Here is a 23380-nt window from a genome sequence, read left to right as displayed (position 1 = left end):
AGTTTAGCAGCTGTGTCATATTCTATCAACAAAATAGCTGAATCTGACACACTATTTCACCTATAATTGATCTAAAGTAGTTTTTTATCTTTTTAATTTGCTGAAATTGCATTGAGAAGATGCTGCACAAATCATAAATATACCCTAAGCAATTTTGATGTTTGAGTAAGCATATTCTAACCCATACTTTGGGATAAAACTTCAAAATATTCAAATAGGAAGATGTTCAGTGTTCATCAGCACTTCCTGCTGGAATTTGAAAGCTGCTATTTTGTTAACTAGCTCAGTTGTATTTATATTTCTACCATATTTCACATTAAAATCTGCTGCATAGTTTTCAAAATAAGATTTTTAGGTGTTTCTGACAGGATATTAAAGTGAGATGAAATGTTATTTATATGTGAGGTATGTTTTCCACTTCCCTTATTATTCTACACACTATTTTGAAGCACTCGATCCCAAGCAGTTTCTCTCCAGTCCTCATAAATTGTCAAAAATTGTAAACCTTCAGTCAAATAGCACATCTGCCTCAGCACCTACTGACCAAACTTTGATATTCTACAATACCACTGTGCAGTTGTAGTAAAAACTTCATTGCTGAGTGTGAGCTAGCTGTGCTGGCAGCAGATGCATGAACTAAACCTACCATTGACACATAAACATTGTGACACCTGCCAAGGGAAAGGTTTCTTCTCACAGGCAGATGATAAGAACAGATGGGACAAGTGAGCTTGCATATCTTTCCCAGTTAATTCATAAATTGCAGTTCGCTGTGTGTGTGTGTGTGTGTGTGTGTGTGTGTGTGTGTGTGTGTGTGTTGTTGTTGTTGTTGTTGTTGTTGTTATCGTTGCTGCTGTTCCCTCCTCGCATCCCCGCTGTGACTGTGTCCTTGATGCCAATCCAGTAATGTTTGAATCCAGCATCAGTAATGTGCTGGTTGACACAGTCATATCAATTAAATATCTAGGTGTAATGTTAATAAGTGAAATGAAATGGAATGAGCATGTCATGTTGGTAGTAGGGAAGGCAAATGCTCGACTTCACTTTATTGGGAGAAATTTGGGAAAGGAGACTGTGGATAGAACATTAGTGTGACCCATTCTTGAGCACTGCTCGAGTGTTCGGGATCCACACCAGGTATGATTAAACCAAGATATTGAAGTATTTCAGAAGTGTGCTGACGGATTTGTTACCAGCAGGTTCAGTCTGCACAAAAGTATTATTGAAATGCTTTGTGAAATCAAATGGGAATCCCTGGAGAAAACACGAGGCTCTTTCAGCGAGGCAATATTGCGGAAGTTCAGAGAACTGGTATTTGATGCTGACTGCTGGTCAATTCTACTACCCCAAATGTATGATTTGCATAAGGATCACAGAGATGAGATGAGAGAAATTAGGCCTTGTACGGAGGCATATAGACAGTTGATTTTCCCTCACTATTTGTGAGAGGAACAGAAAAAAAATTACTAGTAGTAATATGTGATACCACACATCCCCCCTGCCAAGCACAATATGGTGTCTTGCAGAGTGTGTGTTATATGTATATGTATATGTAAATGTTGATGCCCTCAGTATAGTCCTGGTTTTCTGTCCTGTAAATATCCCATCACCCAATCAACCACTCTTTCATTAAGCCCAAGTCCTCGCTGTTTTGTTAGCAGTACCAGGTGATTTATCCTATCAAAAGCTTTAAAGAGATCAATGGCTACACAGTCACTGGAAAAAAGCGCAGGTGACGCCTGTATATAAGAAGGGTAGAAGGACTGATTCTCAAAATTACAGACCAATATCCTTAACATCGGCTTGTTGCAGGATTCTTGAACATATTCTCAGTTCGAATATAATGAATTTCCTTGAGACAGAGAAGTTGCTCTCCATGCATCAGCTCGGCTTTAGAAAGCATCGCTCCTGCGAAACGCAACTCGCCGTTCTTTCACGACATCTTGCGAACCATGGATGAAGGGTATCAGACGGATGCCATATTCCTTGACTTCCGGAAAGGATTTGACTTGGTGCCCCAATGCAGACTCCTAACTAAGGTACGAGTATATGGGATTGGTTACCAAGTATGTAAGTGGCTCGAAGACTTCTTAAGTAATAGAATCTAGTACGTTGTCCTCGATGGTGAGTGTTCATCGGAGGTGAGGGTATCATCTGGAGTGCCCCAGGGAAGTGTGGTAGGTCCGCTGTTGTTTTCTATCTACATAAATGATCTTTTGGATAGGGTGGAGAGCAATGTACAGCTGTTTGCTGATGATGCTGTGGTGTACGGGAAGGTGTCATTGTTGAGTGACTGTAGGAGGATACAAGATGACTTGGACAGGATTTGTGATTGGTGTAAAGAATGGCAGCTAACTCTAAATATAGATAAATGTAAATCATAGCAGATGAATAGGAAAAAAAATCCTTTAATGTTTGAATACTCCATTAGTAGTGTAGCGCTTGACACAGTCATGTCGATTAAATATTTGGGCGTAACATTGCAGAGCGATATCAAGTGGGACAAGCATGTAATGGCAGTTGTGGGGAAGGCGGATAGTCGGCTTCGGTTCATTGGTAGAATTTTGGGAAGATGTGGTTCATCTGTAAAGGAGACCGCTTATAAAACACTAATACGACCTATTCTTGAGTACTGCTCGAGCGTTTGGGATCCCTATCAGGTCGGATTGAGGGAGGACATAGAAGCAATTCAGAGGCGGGCTGCTAGATTTGTTACTGGTAGGTTTGATCATCACGTGAGTGTTACAGAAATGCTTCAGGAACTCAGGTGGGAGTCTCGAGAGGAAAGGAGGCATTCTTTTCGTGAATTGCTACTGAGGAAATTTAGAGAACCAGCATTTGAGGCTGTCTGCAGTACAATTTTACTGCCGCCAACTTACATTTCGCGGAAAGACCACAAAGATAAGATAAGAGAGATTAGGGTTCGTACAGAGGCACATAGGCAGTCATTTTTCCCTCGTTCTGTTTGGGAGTGGAACAGGGAGAGAAGATGCTAGTTGTGGTACGAAGTACCCTTCGCCACGCACCGTATGGTGGATTGCGGAGTATGTATGTAGATGTAGAAGTTGATCTCTGTTGTCAATCACTTCTGATATATCCTGCTGAAAATCAGTTATCTGTGACACATAAAAATCTTGGTTCTCTGTGTGCAACAAACACACACACACACACACACACACACACACACAAGCTCCAGCCACAACCAGCATACTCAATGCATAATCCATGCCCACTGTTTTAGTAAAACTACAGAAAACCTGTATTTGGTTAGCCAGAGAAGAATTTGGATCCATTCCTCCTGCATGTGGGTCCAGTGTCTTAATTGCTGTGCTACCTCACTCAGTACACAACCCATTTACCAAACACAGTATTGAGCACATGACAGGCACACGAAGAAGGTGTCCAACAACATAATTCAGGTTTCAAACTTGAGTCATTCATCACAATACATATCCGTTCTCTTGTAAATTTCTAGACATCTACTGCAAAAATTTATAATATTAGACACCTTCTAAGTTTTGGACTGTGGGCAAATCTCTGAAAGCTGTAAAAATTTGTAACACTAGAATACACAGAAACCTCAGTAGTAACTCACATGAAATTAATCAAAGTAAATGAAAACAAATTCTGCTCTGCAGCACCTATCAGTCTACTCACATTTGGTGGTAAAAATGAAGCATCCACAAGGTAATACAGTATATTATAAACAGCATTATGCTGGCTGCATTGCGGAGGCACTTGTTGACATATTTCATTTCTTTCCTCTGTACACTCAGGCGTTAACATTAAATTATAGAAGTAAGGAGCACAGTATTGCAGAAGTGCCAAAGTTAAATTCACATCGTTCTCCTGCAATGAAATTCAATGAGACTTGGTTAGAATGATAAATAATGCACAAATTCCATAGATTTACACAATGAATAACAGTAACAGTACATGTATTCATTATAATTTGGTTGGTTGGTTGGTTGGTTGGTTTGTTGATTAAACGGACTCAACTGCAAGGTTAACAGTCCGTCAGTATTATTTATCACATATTTCATTGTCTTCTTTAAAAAAAAATCATTATACAAAACTGAGTAAAAATTTATTCATCATAATATAAGTGTTCCAGTAATGTAGGAGAGAGAGAATTTAACTGTAATATCTACAAATTAGCTAACAGTGAAATCATTGCACCATTATGTCTAAACGTATATAGTGAATTACATACAGCTCACGTAACAATATATTGACTTGTTGCAGCTGAAGGACTTACGTATCATAAAACCTGCTACAACCCAAACTGTACATTCACATTGCAGAAATAAAGTGCTACCATCCAGGCACAATGAAACTTCTGGAGTAGGAAACATACCAGTTCAAAACTGAACATTTTCACTGATCAGCGAGAACATTATGACCACCTACCTAATAATCAGTATGTCCAACTTTGGCATGGATAACATCGGCGACCCATCCTGGCCTGGTAGCAATGAGGCCCTGTTAGGTCATTGGGACTACATCTGCATACACAAGTCACCTAGTTCCCATAAATTCTGGGTACGGGTGGTGGGGGTGGAGGGGGGGGTGATAAGCCCTGATGCCACGTTCAATCACATCTCAGATGTGTTTGTTTGGATTCAGATCTGGTGAGTAGGGGAGCCAGCACATCAATTGGAACTTACCACTGTGTTCCTCGAAATACTCCATCACACTATCACACTCCTCGCACATGGCACATTATCTTGTTGAAAATGCCACTGCCATTGGGAAACATAATCGTCATGAAAGGTTGTACATGGTCTGCAACCAACGTATGATACTCCTTGGCTGTCATGGTGTCTTGCACAAGCTCCACTGGACCCACAAAGGCCAACATGAATGTTCCCCCACAGCATAATGAAGTCACCGCCAACTTGTCTCTGTCCCACAGTACAGGGGTCAAGTAGGTGTTCCCATGGAAGACGACAGATCTGCGTCCTCCCATCAGCATGAAGAAGATATTGGGGTTCATCAGACCATGCAACACTCTGCAATTGCACCAACGTTCAGTGACTATGGTCGTGTGTCCATTTCAGTTGTAGTTGCCGAAGTTATGGTGTTAACATTGGCACATGCGTGGGTCATCAGCTGTGGAGGCCCATCGTTAGAAGTGTTTGGTTCACTGTGTGTTCAGACACACTTGTACTCTGCCCAGCAATAAAGTCTGATGTTAGTTCTGCCACAGTTTGCCGGCTGCCCTGTTTTACCAATCTGCCCAGTTATGATGTCCGACACTTGTAATGAGGTGTGCCCACCCAACCCCACAATGTCTGGATGTGGTTTCACCACATATTCAAGACACACACCACACCACTCCTCGAACACCCAACAAGTTGTGCAGTTTCTGAAATGCTCATGCCTAGCCCCCGGGCTATCACAATCTGCCCACAGTCAAGCTCTGGTGGATCACGTGCCTTCCCATTCTACACACAGACGGCACACTCACTGATATCAAATGTACTTTGCCCGTGTCCGACTAGCAGCCATTCCTTGCCAGGTGACACGGCGATGATGTTCTGGCTGATCAGTGTACCTCCCGTCACTATTTTATGTACCTACCCTGTAACTCACAGGGTGTTAGAAATAGGAGTCTAATATCTTGGGAGATGGTAGTTAATCATCAGAACATGAAATAAGTCCAGTGAACATGGGCTCTAAGACGCATACCTTACAAGCTAAGAACATTTGTTCATTTTCATTACACATATTTTCTACTGAACATTTTTTCCTTCTTTTGGTCCATACTACCTCCTCCCAAAATATGGTAAACAAAGAGCTTGCAGTAGGAGAGATGTGTTTCACAGTATTGAAGATGGTTCACAGTTCATAGCTCTTAAGGTACGCATTTTAGAGCCAATGTTTATCGGACTTTGTTTCTTGTTTTGATGCTTACTACCACCTCTCAAAATCGTTCAACACTATTTTTAACTGCCTGTACATCTACAAACCTTACATTTTTCTTCACGAGCTCTGGCTGTGATAACAATAGTAGGAGCACAATTACATGGAAATAAAGAAAGCAGATTATGAAAGACTCCATCTGCTACACCAGGAGTCTATGAGACACATTAATCCCTGTCAGAGCAGCCTCGGTATAGAAATAAAATTAAAAATGAAGAAAGAGCATGGAATTTGATGTAGGTGGCAAAGCCAATGTAACAATAAATGTCACGTACACTGATGAGCCAAACTGTTGTGACCAGGATAGATGGTAATCTGTGGCAGTTCTGATGAAGAGTCAAATACTGGTGCAGGCATAAATGTTTCAGAGCACACCATTCAGCACATTGTTGACAATGTTACCATTTTCACACAACTACACCTTCCATTACAATTTCAGTGGGCACAGGTTCAGTGAGCTCAAATAGATCAATAGAAATGTGTCTCTTGGTCAGGTGACTCATGTTTCTGGTTAAATCAGGTCAATGGTCGTGTCCAGATTTGTCTTCATCCAGGTGAACAGCTGCTCAATAACATGCACTGTGTGTGTGTGTGTGTGTGTGTGTGTGTGTGTGTGTGTGTGTGTGTGTGTGTGTGTGAGTGGGGGGGGGGGGGGGGCGGGGTAGCAGTATTGTGCTAAGGAGGACATTCACCTGGGCTTCCCTGGAAGATATGGTAGTAATAGAAACGACCATGACAGTTGTGGATTGTGTGAATGTAACTGTCGATCACCTGCATCCCTTCATACTGACATCTTCCCAAACAATGGTGGTACCTTCCAACCAGATATCGGTCTATGTCACAAAGCCAAAATAGTGCTACGGTTTTTTGAGGAGGATGAGGGTAAACTAATGTTGATGTCTTGGCCACCAAATTTGCCTGATCTGAAGTTGATGGAATGCATCTGGAATGCTGTCGGACCCCAGCTCTTTGTCTGTATACCAACAGCCTGTAATTTACAGGAATTTTGTGACTTTTGTGTAGACATTTGGTGCCACGTACCTCTGGAAACCTACCAAGGACTTGTCAAATCCATGTCTTGCAGAATAACTGCTGTATTGAGTTCCAGAAGTGGGCCGACATGCTATTCAACAGGTGGGCATAATATTTTGGCTCATCAGTGTATGTGAATGTGCAAGGAGAGGATTGAAAAGAAAAGAAGAAAGAATTTTCAAAAGTAGTCTGCCAAACACATGAAAAGACCATTGAAACTATCCAGATTACCTAGTTTTACAAACTTACTTTACATTAAAATAGCATGAAACATTTTAAATTCAAAGCTTAACTTCTCTCCACATTAAAATTGTACTTTATCCTATATTTACCGAATATACACGACAATTTAAGAAGAATATTGCATTTTGGGAAATGATACTGCCACAATTTGAAGGCACCAGGCCAATAACATAAAACTATAGCCTCCTAGGTGCCAGATCTAATGTAATTACATTATTTCACTTCAATTATGTGTTTCAAAACAGTCTTGAGCAAACAGATAAGAACTTTATTTCTTTTCATGGAACAAGTCCCCATATTTATGAATCACTTAAGACATTGAGTTAGTCAGCTATGCTTCAGTTCACCTTGTTCTGTGGTATGTGTTTCACTGATAACCGTGCTACACGTTATAGCTTGGCAACTTTAATTGCAATGTGATATTATAACAATTCCTCCGGACCAAATAGTATCTACGACTCCATGTTACACTGAAAAAGTCTCTACATACTCTCAGGAAGGATATGACTGATTAATCACAGACAATAAATATACGAGGGTGGTTCAGAAAGTAACCTCCGATTGGTCACAGTGCGGGTTGTGGGGGGAGTAGCGACGCCATCTGTGCGTTCACGCACTCAACAGGTCAGTCGGCATCAAGCCGTGGTCGAGTGAACGTCGTACCTGCGCTAGTTTAGTTTTTGTGGCAGTTTGAAATGTGTGCTGCAATAGAAAACCCCGCCAAATGTGAAGTGCGTGCTGTCATAAGGTTTTTTACAGCCAAAGGATATTCTGCAGCAGCTATTCATCGTGAGCTTTGTGCCGTGTACGGACCAAGAGTTATGAGTGAAGGAGTTGTCCGTGAATGGGTATGTTTATTTAAAAGTGGACGAGAAAACGTTCATGATGAAGAGAGGAGTGGTAGACCATCATTGGTGACTGACGAACTCGTTCAGACAGTTGATGCAAAAGTTCGTGAAAATCGACGTTTCTCAATGTCGGAGTTGTCTACTGGTTTTCCACAGATTTCTAAGACTCTCTTGTACGAGATAGTGACAGCAAGATTGGGTTACCGTAAGTTCTGTGCACGATGGGTGCCCAAAATTCTTACCGACCACCACAAAACTCAAAGAATGGCCTCTGCATTAGACTTTCTGTCACGTTATGAGGACAAAGGAGAACCATTGTTAAACAGAATCGTGACCGGTGACGAAACCTGGATTAAGTACGTGAACCCTGAGACAAAAGAACAATCAAAGATGTGGGCACATTCAAATTCGCCTACCAAACCAAGAAAAGCCTCGCAAGATTTTTCTGCCAGAAAACTGATGGCAACGGTGTTTTGGGATGCCAAAGGGGTGTTGTTGGTTGAATTCATGGAACGTGGTACGACCATTAATCAAGACGTGTACTGTGAAACAATAAAAAAGTTACGACGGGCTATACAGAACAAACGCCGAGGTATGCTGACTTCCAGTATCGTTTTTTTGCACGATAACGCCCGTCCTCACTCTGCTCGCAGAACAACGGCCCTTCTTGAGTCCTTCAAGTGGGACGTTATCAACCATCCACCTTACAGCCCAGACCTGGCGCCAAGTGATTATCACCTCTTCATGCATTTGAAGAAATGGCTCGGGTCACAGCGGTTTGATGACGACGAAGAGCTCAAAGATGCGGTCACAGGCTGGCTCCAGGCACAAACGGGTGATTTTTATGCAGAAGGAATTTCAAAGCTTGTGAAGAGATACGATAAGTGCCTCAATCGCTATGGAGACTATGTAGAAAAATAGTGCAAAGATGTAGTTGTAAGATGTATATATTAAAATATTTTTATTTAACTTGGTGTATTTTTTTAAATCAACTGGAGGTTACTTTCTGAACGGCCCTCGTACTTTTAAGGGATGACAGATTTTTATTTAAACATGTCAGATGTATTAGATTACAAATTAAAAGAAAAAGAAGCTATAGGAACAGAATGGATAAATACAGTTGTAGTACTTATAACACTTACAGCAAATAACAGAAAATTGGCAAGTAACTATGAATAAACCAAAACAAATTAATTAAGTTGGTTATACAGAAGCAAGTGACACCCACTACAACAGGAGTTGCTGTCATGAGGTCCTCGAGGCTGCACCATGTGGGCCAAAGCACTGCAAGAAAACATGTGTTGAATTATCTGGACCACACCACAATTGTCCAAGTTAAATGGTACTGGGTATTCCCATTTCAGGATAGCTGCTTTTGACCTTGTCACTGTCTACAGTTCTCATTGTGATGGCAACAAACTAGTTTTTCTGATGGTTCCATCATGCGACATCTTTGTTTTAGGACCAGTTTGGTGTATCAGCTGGCAGTACTCCCCCCCCCCCCCCCCTGAAAAAAAGGTTGCTTTGATGCAGCTCTCCATTTCTGTCATTTGACAGCTATCCTCTCCATTTCAGCAAAACACTGACAATCTGCCTTATGTATGCACATCTAGGCTGACCCTGCAATTCTTTCCCTCTACCAGCCCATCAACTACTATTTTCAGCAAGAGCTAATGTCATAATATGTGCCAGTCCAAAAACTGGTTTGATGCAGCTCTCTACACTAGCCTACCCAGTCCCAGCCTCCTCAACTCTTTGTAACTTCTTCAAACCTAAATCGCTTGCTGCAGTCGAGCCTTGGTCTCTCTCAATTTTTACCCCCCACCCCCCCATCCCTACCCCCACACCCTCCACAACTCTGCCCCCGCTTCCACTTCCCTCCATTACCAAATTGATATTTGTCTAATGCCTCAATTTTTCTGATGCCTCAGAATATTTCCTATCAAGTGATCTCTTCATTTAATCAAGTTGTGCCACTTCTTTTCTCCCAATCTGATTCTGCAGCTCTTCTTTAATTGCCTGATCTACCTGTCTAACCTTCAGAATTCATCTGAAGCACTACATTTCAAAAGCAAACTATTGTCTTCTTGTCTGGATTGTACGTCACCCACTTTTCACTTCCATACAAAACTACACTCCAAACAGACACCTTCAGAAAAGGCTCAACGATTAAATTTATATCAACTGTTAAAATAACTCACATTTAAAGAAATTCTTTTCTTGCTAATGCCAGTCCATTCTGTATTCTCCTTACTTCAATCATTGTCAGTCATTTTGTTGCCCAAATAGTCTCTGTCTACAAACATTCTCCGCAAACCACTGTGAAGTGCATGGCAGAGGGTACATTCCATTGTACCAATTGTTAGGGCTTTGTCTCATTCCATTCATGTGGGTAGCACGGGAGGAATGACTGTTTAAAGTGCCTCTGTGTACACTGTAATTAATCTAATTTTGTCCTGACAATCCCTACAGAAGCATTATGCCGTTGGTAACATTAATCTTTCTTCCTTGATACGTAACCCTGTATCTCACAATGGTAGGTTTTCTTTACACTCATTACATTTGTGACCAGCCTTCTTTACATGTGTACCACTCTATGGGGTGTTTATAATTATAATGATGGTGTTCCGAGTGCTGTAGTGTGGGCCCTATACATTGCACAAAGCTGTGGGCTGCGTACACCGCAAGATGCTGAAACATTCTATGTTTATTAACAGGATATAGCACTGTAAGTAATCAGAATACAAAATGTTTCCTACTCTAACGTCAGAATGCCATTAGTCACTAGGATACACATGTTGATTTTTTCGGTGAAGTGTCTGTTAGTGTAAAGGGTTAAGAAGGTTGAAGTTTTATGTATGAAAGACAACGGTCTTTGAGAAGAAAGAACATGCACTATTGGAAAAGTCATTTTATCAGAACAGCAGCAAAAGCAGCACTGCATTCTGGGAATATTGCCAACAGAAACAGCTGCAAAGAGACCCCATTTTATCAAATGGCTAAAGAATATTATAAAGAAATCTGAAGAAACAGGTGCACCAGGGAGAAAGAGGCAGCCCCTTCCCATGGTGGTGGTTGTTGAAGCTGCTGTAGCAATAGCCGGCCGGGCAGCATATGCCTCAAATTCTGCAGGCAGTGCTTCAGCTATGTTAAGGGAACTGTCTCTCCCATGGTCAACAGTTCAAAAGATTTTGCTATGCATTTTACACTGGTATCCCTACAAGATTCAGAATGTGCACAAAACGAAGCTCCACAATAGGCTACAGCACTGTGACTTTGGACCTAGATTTTTGTTACCCTTCGTTTTTTTGGCATGCACGGAAGTAGATGACATGTGGGTTGGGAAAATTCTTCGGATGGATGAGGCATATTTTATCTGCACGGTGCCGTGAATGCACAGAACTATTGCATATGCAGTTCTACCCTGTCACATGCTGCACAGGAACAGCCACTCCACTTAGTTTGTGTGACTGTTTGATACGGTTTCACAAGCTCCTTCATTCTCGGTATATTTTTCTTAAAGGAGATGACATCTCACAGGCCTGTTAAGTGTACAGTAACATTTGCAAATTTTAAGGACCTCGCTGTGCAACACGTGATTTCAGCTTTGCAACAACGCAACTGCGTCCACACCACTATTTTCATGCAAGATGGAGCAACATTTATTGTTGCTTGTCAGATGAAAGATTTGCTTTGCGAAACCTTCAGTAATGACCACATCCACTCTAAGCAGTTTCAAGATGCATGGCCTTCCAAAGCCTACAATCTAAATCCATGTGACTTCTGGTTGTGGGGATATTTGAAAGATCATGTCTATCAGGGATGTATCCAGACTCTTCCTGATCTGAAGGATAGCATACAATGACCTATCACTCTGAGTACACTGGATATGTTGTGTAACCATGCCTTCTTATGTATGCAGCAGTTGCTGAGTCGGAGACAATGTTAAACTCATGTTTTAACTTGTGACCACATACCACTACCCATACCAAAACCACTGTTATCATGTGTCTGATTCTTCCTCCCCTTTTCCTGCACCCATGCCACATTCCGACTGCTTACAATGCCATATTTTCACCTGACAGGAGAAAGTGGAGCTATTATTTTCTTCAGCATACTCCACGAGTGCACCGACTAATGCACATACCTACAATGTTTCAGTGTCCCGTGATGTATACCACCCCACACTGCAGCACTCAGAACACCATCAGTTTAATTATAACTACCATGCGAATTTGTGTTGAACATGCAACGTTCCTCTTCAAATGCATTTGGCAACCATAATGATTACACAAAGCCAAAATCACCCTTTACTGCTTCCCGAAAAGTCTTACACTGTGCCAGTCTGACTGCTTTACTTACTTCGTATCCATACAAACTGTGGGTGAATGTGTTCTAATCTCTCTGATCAGATTCAAAAAGCTGAATGGGATTCTCAGTATGGTGCTCTACCAGCTCGTATGTTAGAGCATTAATGTTCCCTATTCTGTTGACAAACTGCTCAATAGATTTGTCCTGGATATGCTGGCTATAAAGTTGCTCTCTCGGCAATTTGCTCAGATTTTGCATTTAAATATCTAGCCGAGAGTCGATTAGAACTCAGTATAATCCTCTGATTTCACACAAGTGTGTTCAGTACTAATGAAATCTTGTGCAGCTCCCTGTATTCTTAATTTAGCAATCGATAACTTATCAGAATCAGTCTGTGAAGACAACAGGGCAGCCCCTTCAAATTTCTGAAAATACTTTCACATTTTCATCAGGGTTTCCACTGAACACAACAACTGATGGCAATAACAAGTAGTTATTCAACGGGCTGACAGTGTACGACATTCACTTTTGTTTCCTTTTAACAGCTGAATCTCTCTCCATAATTCGTTTATAGGAGTTTGGAGACTGACCCTGTTACTCTAACTGAATTCTTCTACCTTGGCTAATTTGTGCAAACACATCACTAAAGCACAGGAAAAAGTGTAATGAATCCATCACTGCCTTTCATATTATAGCCAAATTTGAACAGACCAACTTTAATTACAGCACTGGATGTTCCCTCATTGTCAGGTGATGTCCAAGCTCCCGCTGCTTGGGACTGTGCAGTCCACTACTTTGTCATCTCTTTGGCAGGAACTCAGGACTGTAGAATTTCCAGAATTTATTCCTTGCTGACACCACTTCTGTAATGGGTTATTCTTGGCCAAGTACATCATGTGCTAATTATTAGGCACTGTAATCGCTGAGTCCATGAGTAGCAGAAATACGCAAACACCAAGTAAGTAATTTATGGAAATTTATTCCCAAATACTGGTCACAGTAACTCGCATGATATATCATCCTGACTACACTGTGTCTGTCGCCCAAACCTAAGTAGTTACAGACTTACCAAGACTTGCCACTATGAGTCAGGAGAGATTCGACTTTGTCCGATCCTTAGCCAGTTAAACATATTTTTCACTGACAGTTTACTTGTGCAGGCAGTCAGTGACCGAGTTGTGGAAGCATTCTGCAGCAGGTGTCTACCAGTGCTGACAAAAGTAGTTGGTCAGTGTGTCTAAGATAATGGCAAAAACGCATGCATGCATGAGTTGTTGTGTGCATGGCTTTGCCTCTTGCAATACAAAAAATGCATGGAGAAAAGTAATAAATGGCCTTCAAACGTAGCAAAAACATACTGCTTCACAACTCTTGTGTGTCATCTATATTACTATGTTTTCCACTTTAATGCTTTGTTCATTATATACATGCTAAGGCTGTATATAAATTAGTAGTGAATTCTTCATAGACCAAATCAAAGCAACAGTGGATGTTGTTATTTTGCATATGCAGACCCAGTGATGCAATACTGAAGTTCCCTGGGTAAATGCCTCTTACTGTGATTCCAATGGTCCACAGTTTGGGATCTACTACCACTAAATTATTTAATTTTGATCTATATACTTTCATAATATTTTTATCATTCCATAATAGAATTTCTACCAACATCTTTACTCTGCAAACCACTGTGAAGTGCATAGCAGAACCGTTCATGAACTGGAAAAGTTTACTTTTTTTGTAAATAACGTATAACATTAAATTCAAAATCAAGTCTTGATTTAACTCCTTTTACCTGCGACACATTTTAATTTGGTAATCTGGATAAATACATAGCAATACGGTTGAGGATTCTAGGAATTAAAGCTCAGCGAACATTGCTATTGCTCTTAATGGTTATCAATATATTCTATTTGCAGCCGAAAATAAGCACCAGACACAAAATCAGGTAGAAATGACACACAATAAAGCAGCTTATCATATTAAAGTTAAAATATAAGGAAATTCTAAACAGACATGCAGCTTGAAAAAAGTCCAAGGTCCACAGCCACCTCAAAATAAACTTTCCACGTTAAAATAGGCAAATAAATGCCACACATCAGTCACTGAAAAACTGAAAACTGCAGCAGAAGCTGAAAACATTTTTTCCTGTGGAGGTATAAAAGCCCCAGACTGTTTCCTATTAAATATATCAAATTGAGTAGTAAATGATAACTCTGAAAGATAATTATGATGCGTGTCAGTCCATGATCATACATTATCATGTGTACTGAACACTCCAAATGTTTTGTAGCAGTCCTCAGTACTGAAATGCAGTTTCAACACATGATAGTTCGTAATGGGCCAAAGTAGTCTGCTATACAGGTAACACTTTGACCTTTTTTTGTACTCTGATATATTGAAGCAGCTACGGTTTTTTAATTTTTAATTTTTTTAACAAAACAACAAATGTTTGTAACAAAACTTGGAGGAATGAGGAGTTGAGTGACATAATGTTTTATAAGACACGCAATGAAATTTTCACAACAGTAGCTAGGTGAGTTTCTAAATAGAAGTGCTGAAGCAGACAGAAAGGTACCAACTTTCCTCTGTTGAGTGCATAAACAACTGGGTATTTGTGAATGAGGGCTCACTTTCAAGGATCATGAAATGAAAATAAATGAAATAAATAACTGGCGAGGTGAGAGTAGGACTCACACACTAAGGATTCCGTACAAATTTAATTATGTGTATAGACAGTTCATCCATCCTGGGAATCAAGATTTTCACTGATTTTTAATGTTATTGACATCGGCAAGATATCAGCCCCAGGATTTTCAAGACTTTTCAGAATGTTTTAATTTTAAACCCGAAGTAAGATAACAAATGGCAAAAGAAATATTTTTTTCGTATGATATAATCACAAACAAACAATTTCCAGATTTTTTCCCTTTACTTGAACTGTGAAACCTTGCTTCTTCCAAATTTCACAATTCTAGGTCAATGGGAAGTACCATATAGCCTTGACGAGTAAATATGCAAGTGCCAAATTATGACACATAAATGGGCATATCTTTTGATTGCATTGACTTCTTGTTGCTGTTGTTGTTTCAGCTCTCCATGCTACTCTATACTGAGCAAGCTTCTTCACCTCTGAGTAACTACTGCAACCTACATCCTTCTGAATCTGCTTAGTGTATTCATCCCTTGGTCTCCCTCTATGATTTTTACCCTCCACACTTCCCTCCAATACTAAATTGGTGCTCCCTTGATGCCTCAGAATATGTCCTACCAACTGATCCCTTCTTCTAGTCAAGTTGTGCCACAAATTCCTCTTCACCCAATTCTATTCAGTACCTCCCCTTCAGTTACATGATCTACACATCTAATCGTCAAACATTCGTCTGTAGCACCACATTTTGAGAGCTTCTATTCTCTTCTTGTCTAAACTATTTATTGTCCATGTTTCACTTCCATGCATGGCTACACGCAATACAAATACTTTCATAAAAGACTTCCCTACACTTAAATCTATACTTGATGTTAACAAATTTCTCTTCTGCAGAAATGCCTTCCTTGCCGTTGGTGGTCTGCATTTTATATACTCTCTACTTCAACCATCAGCAGCTATCCTCCTCCCCAAATAGGGGGCCGGCCGGTGTGGCCGAGCGGTTCTAGGCGCTACAGTCTGGAACTGGGCGACCGCTACGGTCACAGGTTCAAATCCTGCCTCGGGCATAGATGTGTGTGATGTTCTTAGGTTAGTTAGGTTTATGTAATTCTTAGTTCTAGGGGACTGATGACTTCAGAAGTTAAGTCCCATAGTGCTCAGAGCCATTTTTGAACCCAAATTGTGAAACTCATCCACCACCTTAAATGTCCCATTTTCCAATCCAATTCCCTCAGCATCATCTGATTTAATGTGATTACATTCCATTATCCTCATTTTGTTTTTCTTCATGTTCATCTTATATCCCCCTTTCAAGACACTGCCCAGTCTGTTCAACTGCTCTTCCAGATGCCTCGCTGTCTCTGACACAATTACAATGTCATCGGCAAACCTAAAACTTTTTATTTCTTCCCTATGGATTTTACTTCCTACTCCAAATTTTTCTTTTGTTTCCTTCACTGCTTGCTCAATATACAGGTTAAATAACATCGGGGATAGGCTACAACCCTGTCTCACTCCCTTCCCAACCGCTGCTTCACTTTCATGCCCCTCAACTCTTGTAAATGCTGTCTGGTTTCTGTACAAATTGTAAATAGCCCTTCACTCCTTGTATTTCACCACTGCCACCATCAGAATTTGAAAGAGAGTATTCCAGTCAACATTGCCAAAAGCTTTCTCTAAGTCTACAAATGCTAGAAACGTAGGTTTGCCTTTCCTTAATCTTATCTTCTAAGATAAGTCATAGGGTCAGTATAGCCTTGTGTGTTCCAAAATTTCTACAGTATCGAAACTGATCTTCCCCGAGGTCAGCTCCTACTAGTTTTTCCTTTCGTCTATAAAGAATTTGTCTCTATTTTGCAACCGCGACTCATTAAATTTATAGTTCAGTAACTTCCACACCTGTCAGCACCTGCTTTCTTTGGGATTGGAATTCTTATATTCTTCTTGAAGTCTGGGGGTATTTCGCCTGTCTCATACACCTTGCGCACCAGATGGTAGAGTTTTATCATGGTTGGCTCCCAAGGCTATCAGCAGTTCTAATGGGATGCTTTCTACTCCCGGGGCCTTGGTTTGACTTAGGTCTTTCAGTGCTCTGTCAAACTCTTCACGCAGTTTCATATCTCCTATTTCATCTTAATCTACATCCTCTTACGTTTCCATAATATTGCCCGCACGTACATCGCCCTTGTATAGACCTTCCATATAGTCCTTCCGCCTTTCTGCTTTCCCTTCTTTGCTTAGAACTGGGTTTCCATTTGAGCTCTTGATATTCATACAAGTGGTTCTATTTTCTCCAAAGGTCTCTTTAATTTTCCTATACGCAGTATCTATCTTACCCCTAGTGATATATGCTTCTACATCCTTACATTTGTCGTCTAGCCACCCCTGCTTAGCCATTTTGCACTTCCTGTCAATCTCATCTTTGAGATGTTTGTATTCCTTTGTCTCTCCTTCATTTACTGCATTTTTTGTATTTTCTCCTTTCATCAATTAAATTCAGTATGTCTTCTGTTACCCAAGGATTTGTACTAGCCCTCATCTTTTTACCTACTTGATCCTCTGATGCCTTCATTATTTCATCTCTCAAAGCTACCCATTCTTCCTCTACTGTATATCTTTCCCCCATTCTTGTCAATCGTTCCCTAATGCTCTCTCTCAAACTCTCTACAACCTCTGGTCCTTTCAGTTTATCCAGGTCCCATCTCCTTAAATTCCCACCTTTTTGCAGTTTCTTCAGTTTTAATCTACACTTCATAACCAATAGATTGTGGTCAGGGTCCACATTTGCCCCTGGAAATGTCTTACAATTTAAAACCTGGTTCCTAAATCTCTGTCTTAGCATTATATAACTTATCTGAAACCTTCCAGTGTCTCCAGATCTCTTCCACGTATACAACCTACTTCCATGATTCTTAAACCAAATGTCAGCTATGATTAAGTTATGTTATGTGCAAAATTCTACCAGGCAGCTTCCTCTTTCATTCCTTACCCTCATTCCATATTCTCCTACTACTTTTCCTTCTCTTCCTTTTTCTACTATCGAATTCCAGTCTCCCATGACTATTGAATTTCCATTTCCCTTCACTATCTGAATAATTTCTTTTATGTCTTCCTACATTTCTTCAATCACTTTGTCATCTGCAGAGGTAGTTGGCATATAAACTTGTACTACTGTGGAAGTGCGGGCTTCATGTCTATCTTGGCTACAATAATGCGTTCACTATGCTGTTCATAGCAGCTTACCCGCAATCCTATTTTTTTATTCATTATTAAACCCTGCATTACCCCTATTTGATTTTGTATTTATAGCCCTGTACTCACCTGACCAGAAGTCTTGTTCCTCCTGCCATCGAACTGCACTAATTCCTACTATATCTAACTTTAAGCTATCCATTTCCTTTTTTTAATTTTCTAACCTACCTGCCCGATTAAGAGATCTGACATTCCACGCTCTGATCTGTGGAAGGCCAGTTTTGTGTTGTGGGGTTTTAGGACCCAAAACATCTAAGGTCATAGGCACCCAGATAGGACCATAAAATGCTGGAACCGCAAGGGTAAAAAACCATTGCGAGGTCCAGTAAACAATTCTAAAATAATCAAGATGTTACGGAAGAGTATCTAAAAGACATCGACAAGACACTGCAGCCTCCAGGTAGAAATCAAATCTCTTTGTCATATTACTGCTTTTTAAAAAACTTAAAACCCAAGCCACGGCTCACACGTCATCCACTAAAATGTCCAGCAAAGCAGGCGGCAGCCCAACCCTGACACACAAGTGGCTAAAATAGGGGCAGAGGATCAGGAAATGTCTGACCGTTAATGGCTGGCTACAGAAAGGACAGCTGAGTGCAGGGTCGCCACTCAGTAAGTGGCAGTGACTAAAGCGGCAGTGCCCTATTCGCAACCAAGCTAACATTACTTCCTCATGGCAAGTCGGCCAGAAGGAAGTCGGCCAGGCTGTTGGGAGAGGTTTGACTTCTCTGAGTTTGTTCCCATGAAGGGAGCACCAAAGATCATGCCAAAGTGACGTGATACGCCGATAGAGAAAAGTACAAATATCTTGTGAGGGAACAGACTAAGAGGCGGGCCAACCGAGATTGACTGCAGCCTTGGCTGCAGCACCAGTAGCGTCATTCCCAGGCACACCAACATGGCCAGGAACCCACATGAACATCACTTGGGCTCCCCCCACTCGGGAACAAATGGAGGCAGTCCTGGATCCGTTGAACGATGGGATGGACTGGATCGGGATCATCTAGACTCCGAAGGGCACTGAGGGAGTCAGGGCACATCACACAGCGAGTGAGCTGGAGCCTCTGAACATAATGAACAGCCTGATACACGGCAAAAAGCTCGTGAGCGAAGTTTGAGAAAGTTGCAGCAATAGGTCAGCTTGGGAGTCGAATCCATCGGGAACGAGCTGAGGTCAAAACGAACACAAACCTGTGTTTGAAGCCAAGGAAGTGAAAGGCTATCCCCCATTCGGAAAGTGGCAGGAAGTGTGAACAGCAGCTGCTGAAGCAAGTAATGAAAGCGGACGCCGGGAGACCGCAGAGAAGAAACGTACATCTCGTATTGGCGGTCAAGAATGGTATCAAAAAAAGGGTCAAAGGTGGATGGCCTCACTTGGAAGAAAGTCGACATGCATACCTACTGAGTAGGATGTCACGCCGGTATGACAGTGGTAGTTCACCAGCCTCTGCGTAGAGACTCTCGACAGAGCTAGTACGGAAGGCACCAGTGGCGAGACGGATTCCCAAATGGTGTACTGTATTTAGATGGCATAAGATAGATGGCCATGCAGAGGAGTAGACAATGCACCCATAATCCAACTTGGAGCGGACAAGAGATCTATAGAGGTGGAGGAGGACAGTCCGGTCAGCTCCCCAAGAGGTACCACTCAATACACAAAGGACATTTAGGGACCAGGTGCAGCATGCTGCCAGGTAGGACATGTGGTGAGACCAACTGAGTTTCCTATCGAATGTAAGCCCTAAGAACTTCGTTGCATCCACTAACAGGAGAGCAATTTTGGCCCAGTCGCAAGGACAGTGGAAGAAGTGCCTTGTACCGCCAGAAGTTGACGCCAACGGATTTCGTAGCAGAAAAGCGGGAGCCATTTGGGACACTCCAAGCATAGAGACGGTCCAGACAACGCTGAAGACAGCATTACAGGAGACACATCTGCTGTGAGATGCAATAAATAGCAAAGTCGTCAACGAAAAGAGAACCGGAAATGCCAGCTGGAAGGCAGTCCATAATGGGGCTGATGGCTATGGCGAAGAGGACAACACTCAGTACGGAGCCCTGAGGCACCTCATTCTCTTGTGAAAAAGTGTGGGATAAGGAGGAACCCACATGTACCCAGAAAACTTGATCTGTTAAAAATTCCCGGATGAAAGTGGGAAGATGACCGCAAAGGCCCAATGTGCACATAGTATGTAGAATGCCTGTCCACCAACAGGTATCATAGGCTTTCTCCAAATCAAAGAAAATGGCCACTGTTAGTCGCTTCTGCAGAAAATTATTTATGGTGAACATCAACAGGGTGACGAGATAATCAACCGCCGAGCAGCGCTTTCGGAACCCACACTGAGCATTAGTGAGAAGATGGTGTGACTCCAGCCACCACACCAATCGACCAGTGATCATGTGTTCCATCACCTTACAAATGCTGCTGGTAAGGGAAATTGGACGACAGCTGGGAAGAAGGGATTTATCTTTACCAGGCTTAGGTAGGGGAACAATAATAGCTTCATGCCAAAGCGTGGGAAATACACTGTCAGTCAAAATACGGTTGTGGGTATCGAGGAGAATGCGTTTTCCCTCAGGAGGAAGATTCTGCAGCATAAGGACGTGGATAGTATCGGGCCCAGGAACAGAAGACCTGGATGAGGAGAGAGCACGTTCGAACTCCTTCATAGTAAAAGGAGTATTGTAGCATTCGCGATTCAATGTGAGAAAAGAAATTGCATGAGCCGCCTCCGCCTGTTTCCGAGGAAGGAAGGCAGGATGGTAGTGGGTGGAGCTTGAAACCAACTCAAAGTACTGGCCCAAAACGGAAACATCTACAAGGTCGACTATGACGTTTCCAGCCACAGTCAGATAAGGGATCGGGGAGTGGGCGGTAGTCCCAGAAAGCCGATGCAGGCCACCTCAAACGAGAGAGAATGGAGTAAAACTGTTGAACGAGCTGATGAAGGAAACCCAGCATGCTTTCTTGCTTTCCTTAATAGTGCAGCGGCACTGCACACGTAGTTGTTTGTAGCAGATGCAGTTCATTAACGTAGGATGATGGTGAAAGACACGAAGCGCACATCGTCGGACACAAATAGCATTGCCTCACTCCACAGTACACCAAGGGACCGGGACCGGGACCTGACGGGAAGAAGTAGTAGTACAAGGGATAGAGGATTCGGCAGCTGAGAGAATAACATCCACGAGGTGCTCGATCTGATCATTACAGCTGGGAAAGTTCGTCAAAGATTGCCAAGGAGGAATATAGCCTCCAGTCAGCGAGAGAGAATTTCCAATGAGCGGGCCGCTGTGGTGGGGTATGACTGTACAGGCGAGTCACACAAGTGAAGTGGTCACTTGAGTAAGTATCGGAAAGAGCACACCACTCGAGATGTCGAGCGAGCTGGGCAGAGCAGATCGAGAGGTCTAAGTGAGAATAAGCGTGCATGGAATCAGAGAGAAATGTGGCTTCGCTGGTGTTGAAACACACACGATTAAGATGGTTAAGAAGATCCACCAAAAGATAACCTCTCGGGCAGGCAACAGGCAAGCCCCAAAGAGGATGATGGGCATTGGTGTCACCGAGGAGCAGAAAGGGTGGAGGAAGCTGAGCAACAAGGTGCATCAGGTCTGCCTTAGTGACAGCAGAAGACAAAGGGATATAAATTGTGCAGAGGGAAAAGGTTAATTCGGGATGGAAAACAACTGCTTGCAGGTGTGTGTGCAAGGGGATAGGACGATGACAAACATCATCTCGTAGAAGCAGCATGACCCCACCATGAGCAGGAATCCCCACCCTAAGTAGAAGGTCCATCTGGAGCAAAGTAAAATGAGGGAGAGCAAAATGGTCTTGAGGACGAAGCTTGGTTTCTTGGAGACAGACGACGAGCGGACATTACAATTGCAGGAGCAGCTGGAGATCCACCCTATTAGACCGAAGGCCACAGATATTCCATTGTAAAAGGGCCATAAAATTTAGGACGAGCTGTCAAGGGAGGACGGCCACAGGAATCCACAGGTGGAGGATCTTCATCTATCAACTCAGTGGGATCAACGGAGCTTCCCCGGTGTCGGTCAGTTGAAAAGGACCAACGAGTCGAAGAGGGCCGGCGAGTCGGAGAGGGGGAAGACTGTTTGCCTTTGGATGATTGTTTTGGCTTTTGACGATTGGCAGAAGAGCCAGACGGCTGCGAACTTGAGGTACACAAACAAATCTTCCCGGGAATAATCCTTTTTGAATTGATGGTTCGCTGGCTGCGTTGCAACCATCTTCGCCAGTGAGGGCGAAGAACGGGTAGCAGAATATACTGACCGGGTAGCGGGAGAAGCAATATCAGCTTGAACACGAGGCGACTTTGCCACCATTGAACTGAACTGTAAGTCACAAGTTTGCGTAGCCACATTTTTTGTGGGACGGGAAGAGGTTAACACGGTGCTGTAGCTTCCAGACGAAGGGACATTCGGTTTACGGCTTGCCAACAGTTTCCGGGCAACAGGAAAAGGTACCTTCTCCTTTACCCTTATCTCCTGAACAACCCGCTTGTCTTGATAGACGGGACAAGAACAAGAAGAAGCAGCATGTACTCCATGACAATTAATGCAGCGGGGGGAAGGAGGTGGACAGGCGCCCCGTGTGCATCCCTGTTACAAGTGACACATTTGGCCGTGTTTTTACATGATGTGCTGGTATGATTGAACTGGTGGCAGTTGTAACACCTCAATGGATTGGGAATGTATGGGTGCACAGAGATGACTTCATAGCCTGCCTTGATCTTGGTAGGAAGCGTTAACCAATCTGAAGTCAGGAATAATGTGCGAGTGGGCACCAAATCAGCATCTTCCTTCTTCATAACTCTAAGAACAGCAGTAACGCTCTGATCCGATAGATAATTAGTTATTTCGTCCTATGTCAAGCCATCCAACAGCCGGGTTTAGATAACACTGCGGGACGAGTTAAGTGTCCTATGAGCCTCAACTTTTATAGGATATTCGTGGAGGGTTTGGGCCTTGAGTAATTCCTGGGCCTGGAAGCACTATCAATTTCCAAAAGCTGCATTCCATTGTGGAGACGAGAGCATGACTTCGCAGGGCTGGCGATGCCATCCACGTCTTTCTGTATAACAAAGGGGTTTACAGA

At 42.4% G+C, this 23380-nt stretch overlaps 1 protein-coding gene across 1 annotated transcript in view; it reads right to left on the bottom strand.

Annotated features, from left to right (window-relative positions):
• The window catches only part of LOC126247987 (protein dispatched), a 148787-nt gene that overhangs the window by 47946 nt on the left and 77461 nt on the right, over positions 1–23380 (bottom strand). Inside the window, exon 7 of the mRNA XM_049948570.1 lies at positions 3658–3849. Coding sequence (XP_049804527.1) covers positions 3658–3849 — 192 coding nt within the window. The remainder of the gene's footprint in view (positions 1–3657; positions 3850–23380) is intronic.

The sequence above is a fragment of the Schistocerca nitens genome, chromosome 3 (genome assembly GCF_023898315.1).
Source record: "Schistocerca nitens isolate TAMUIC-IGC-003100 chromosome 3, iqSchNite1.1, whole genome shotgun sequence".
NCBI lineage: Eukaryota > Metazoa > Arthropoda > Insecta > Orthoptera > Acrididae > Schistocerca > Schistocerca nitens.
The sequence above is the reverse complement of the archived record's forward strand: the minus strand, read 5'-3'. Positions and strand labels throughout refer to the sequence as shown.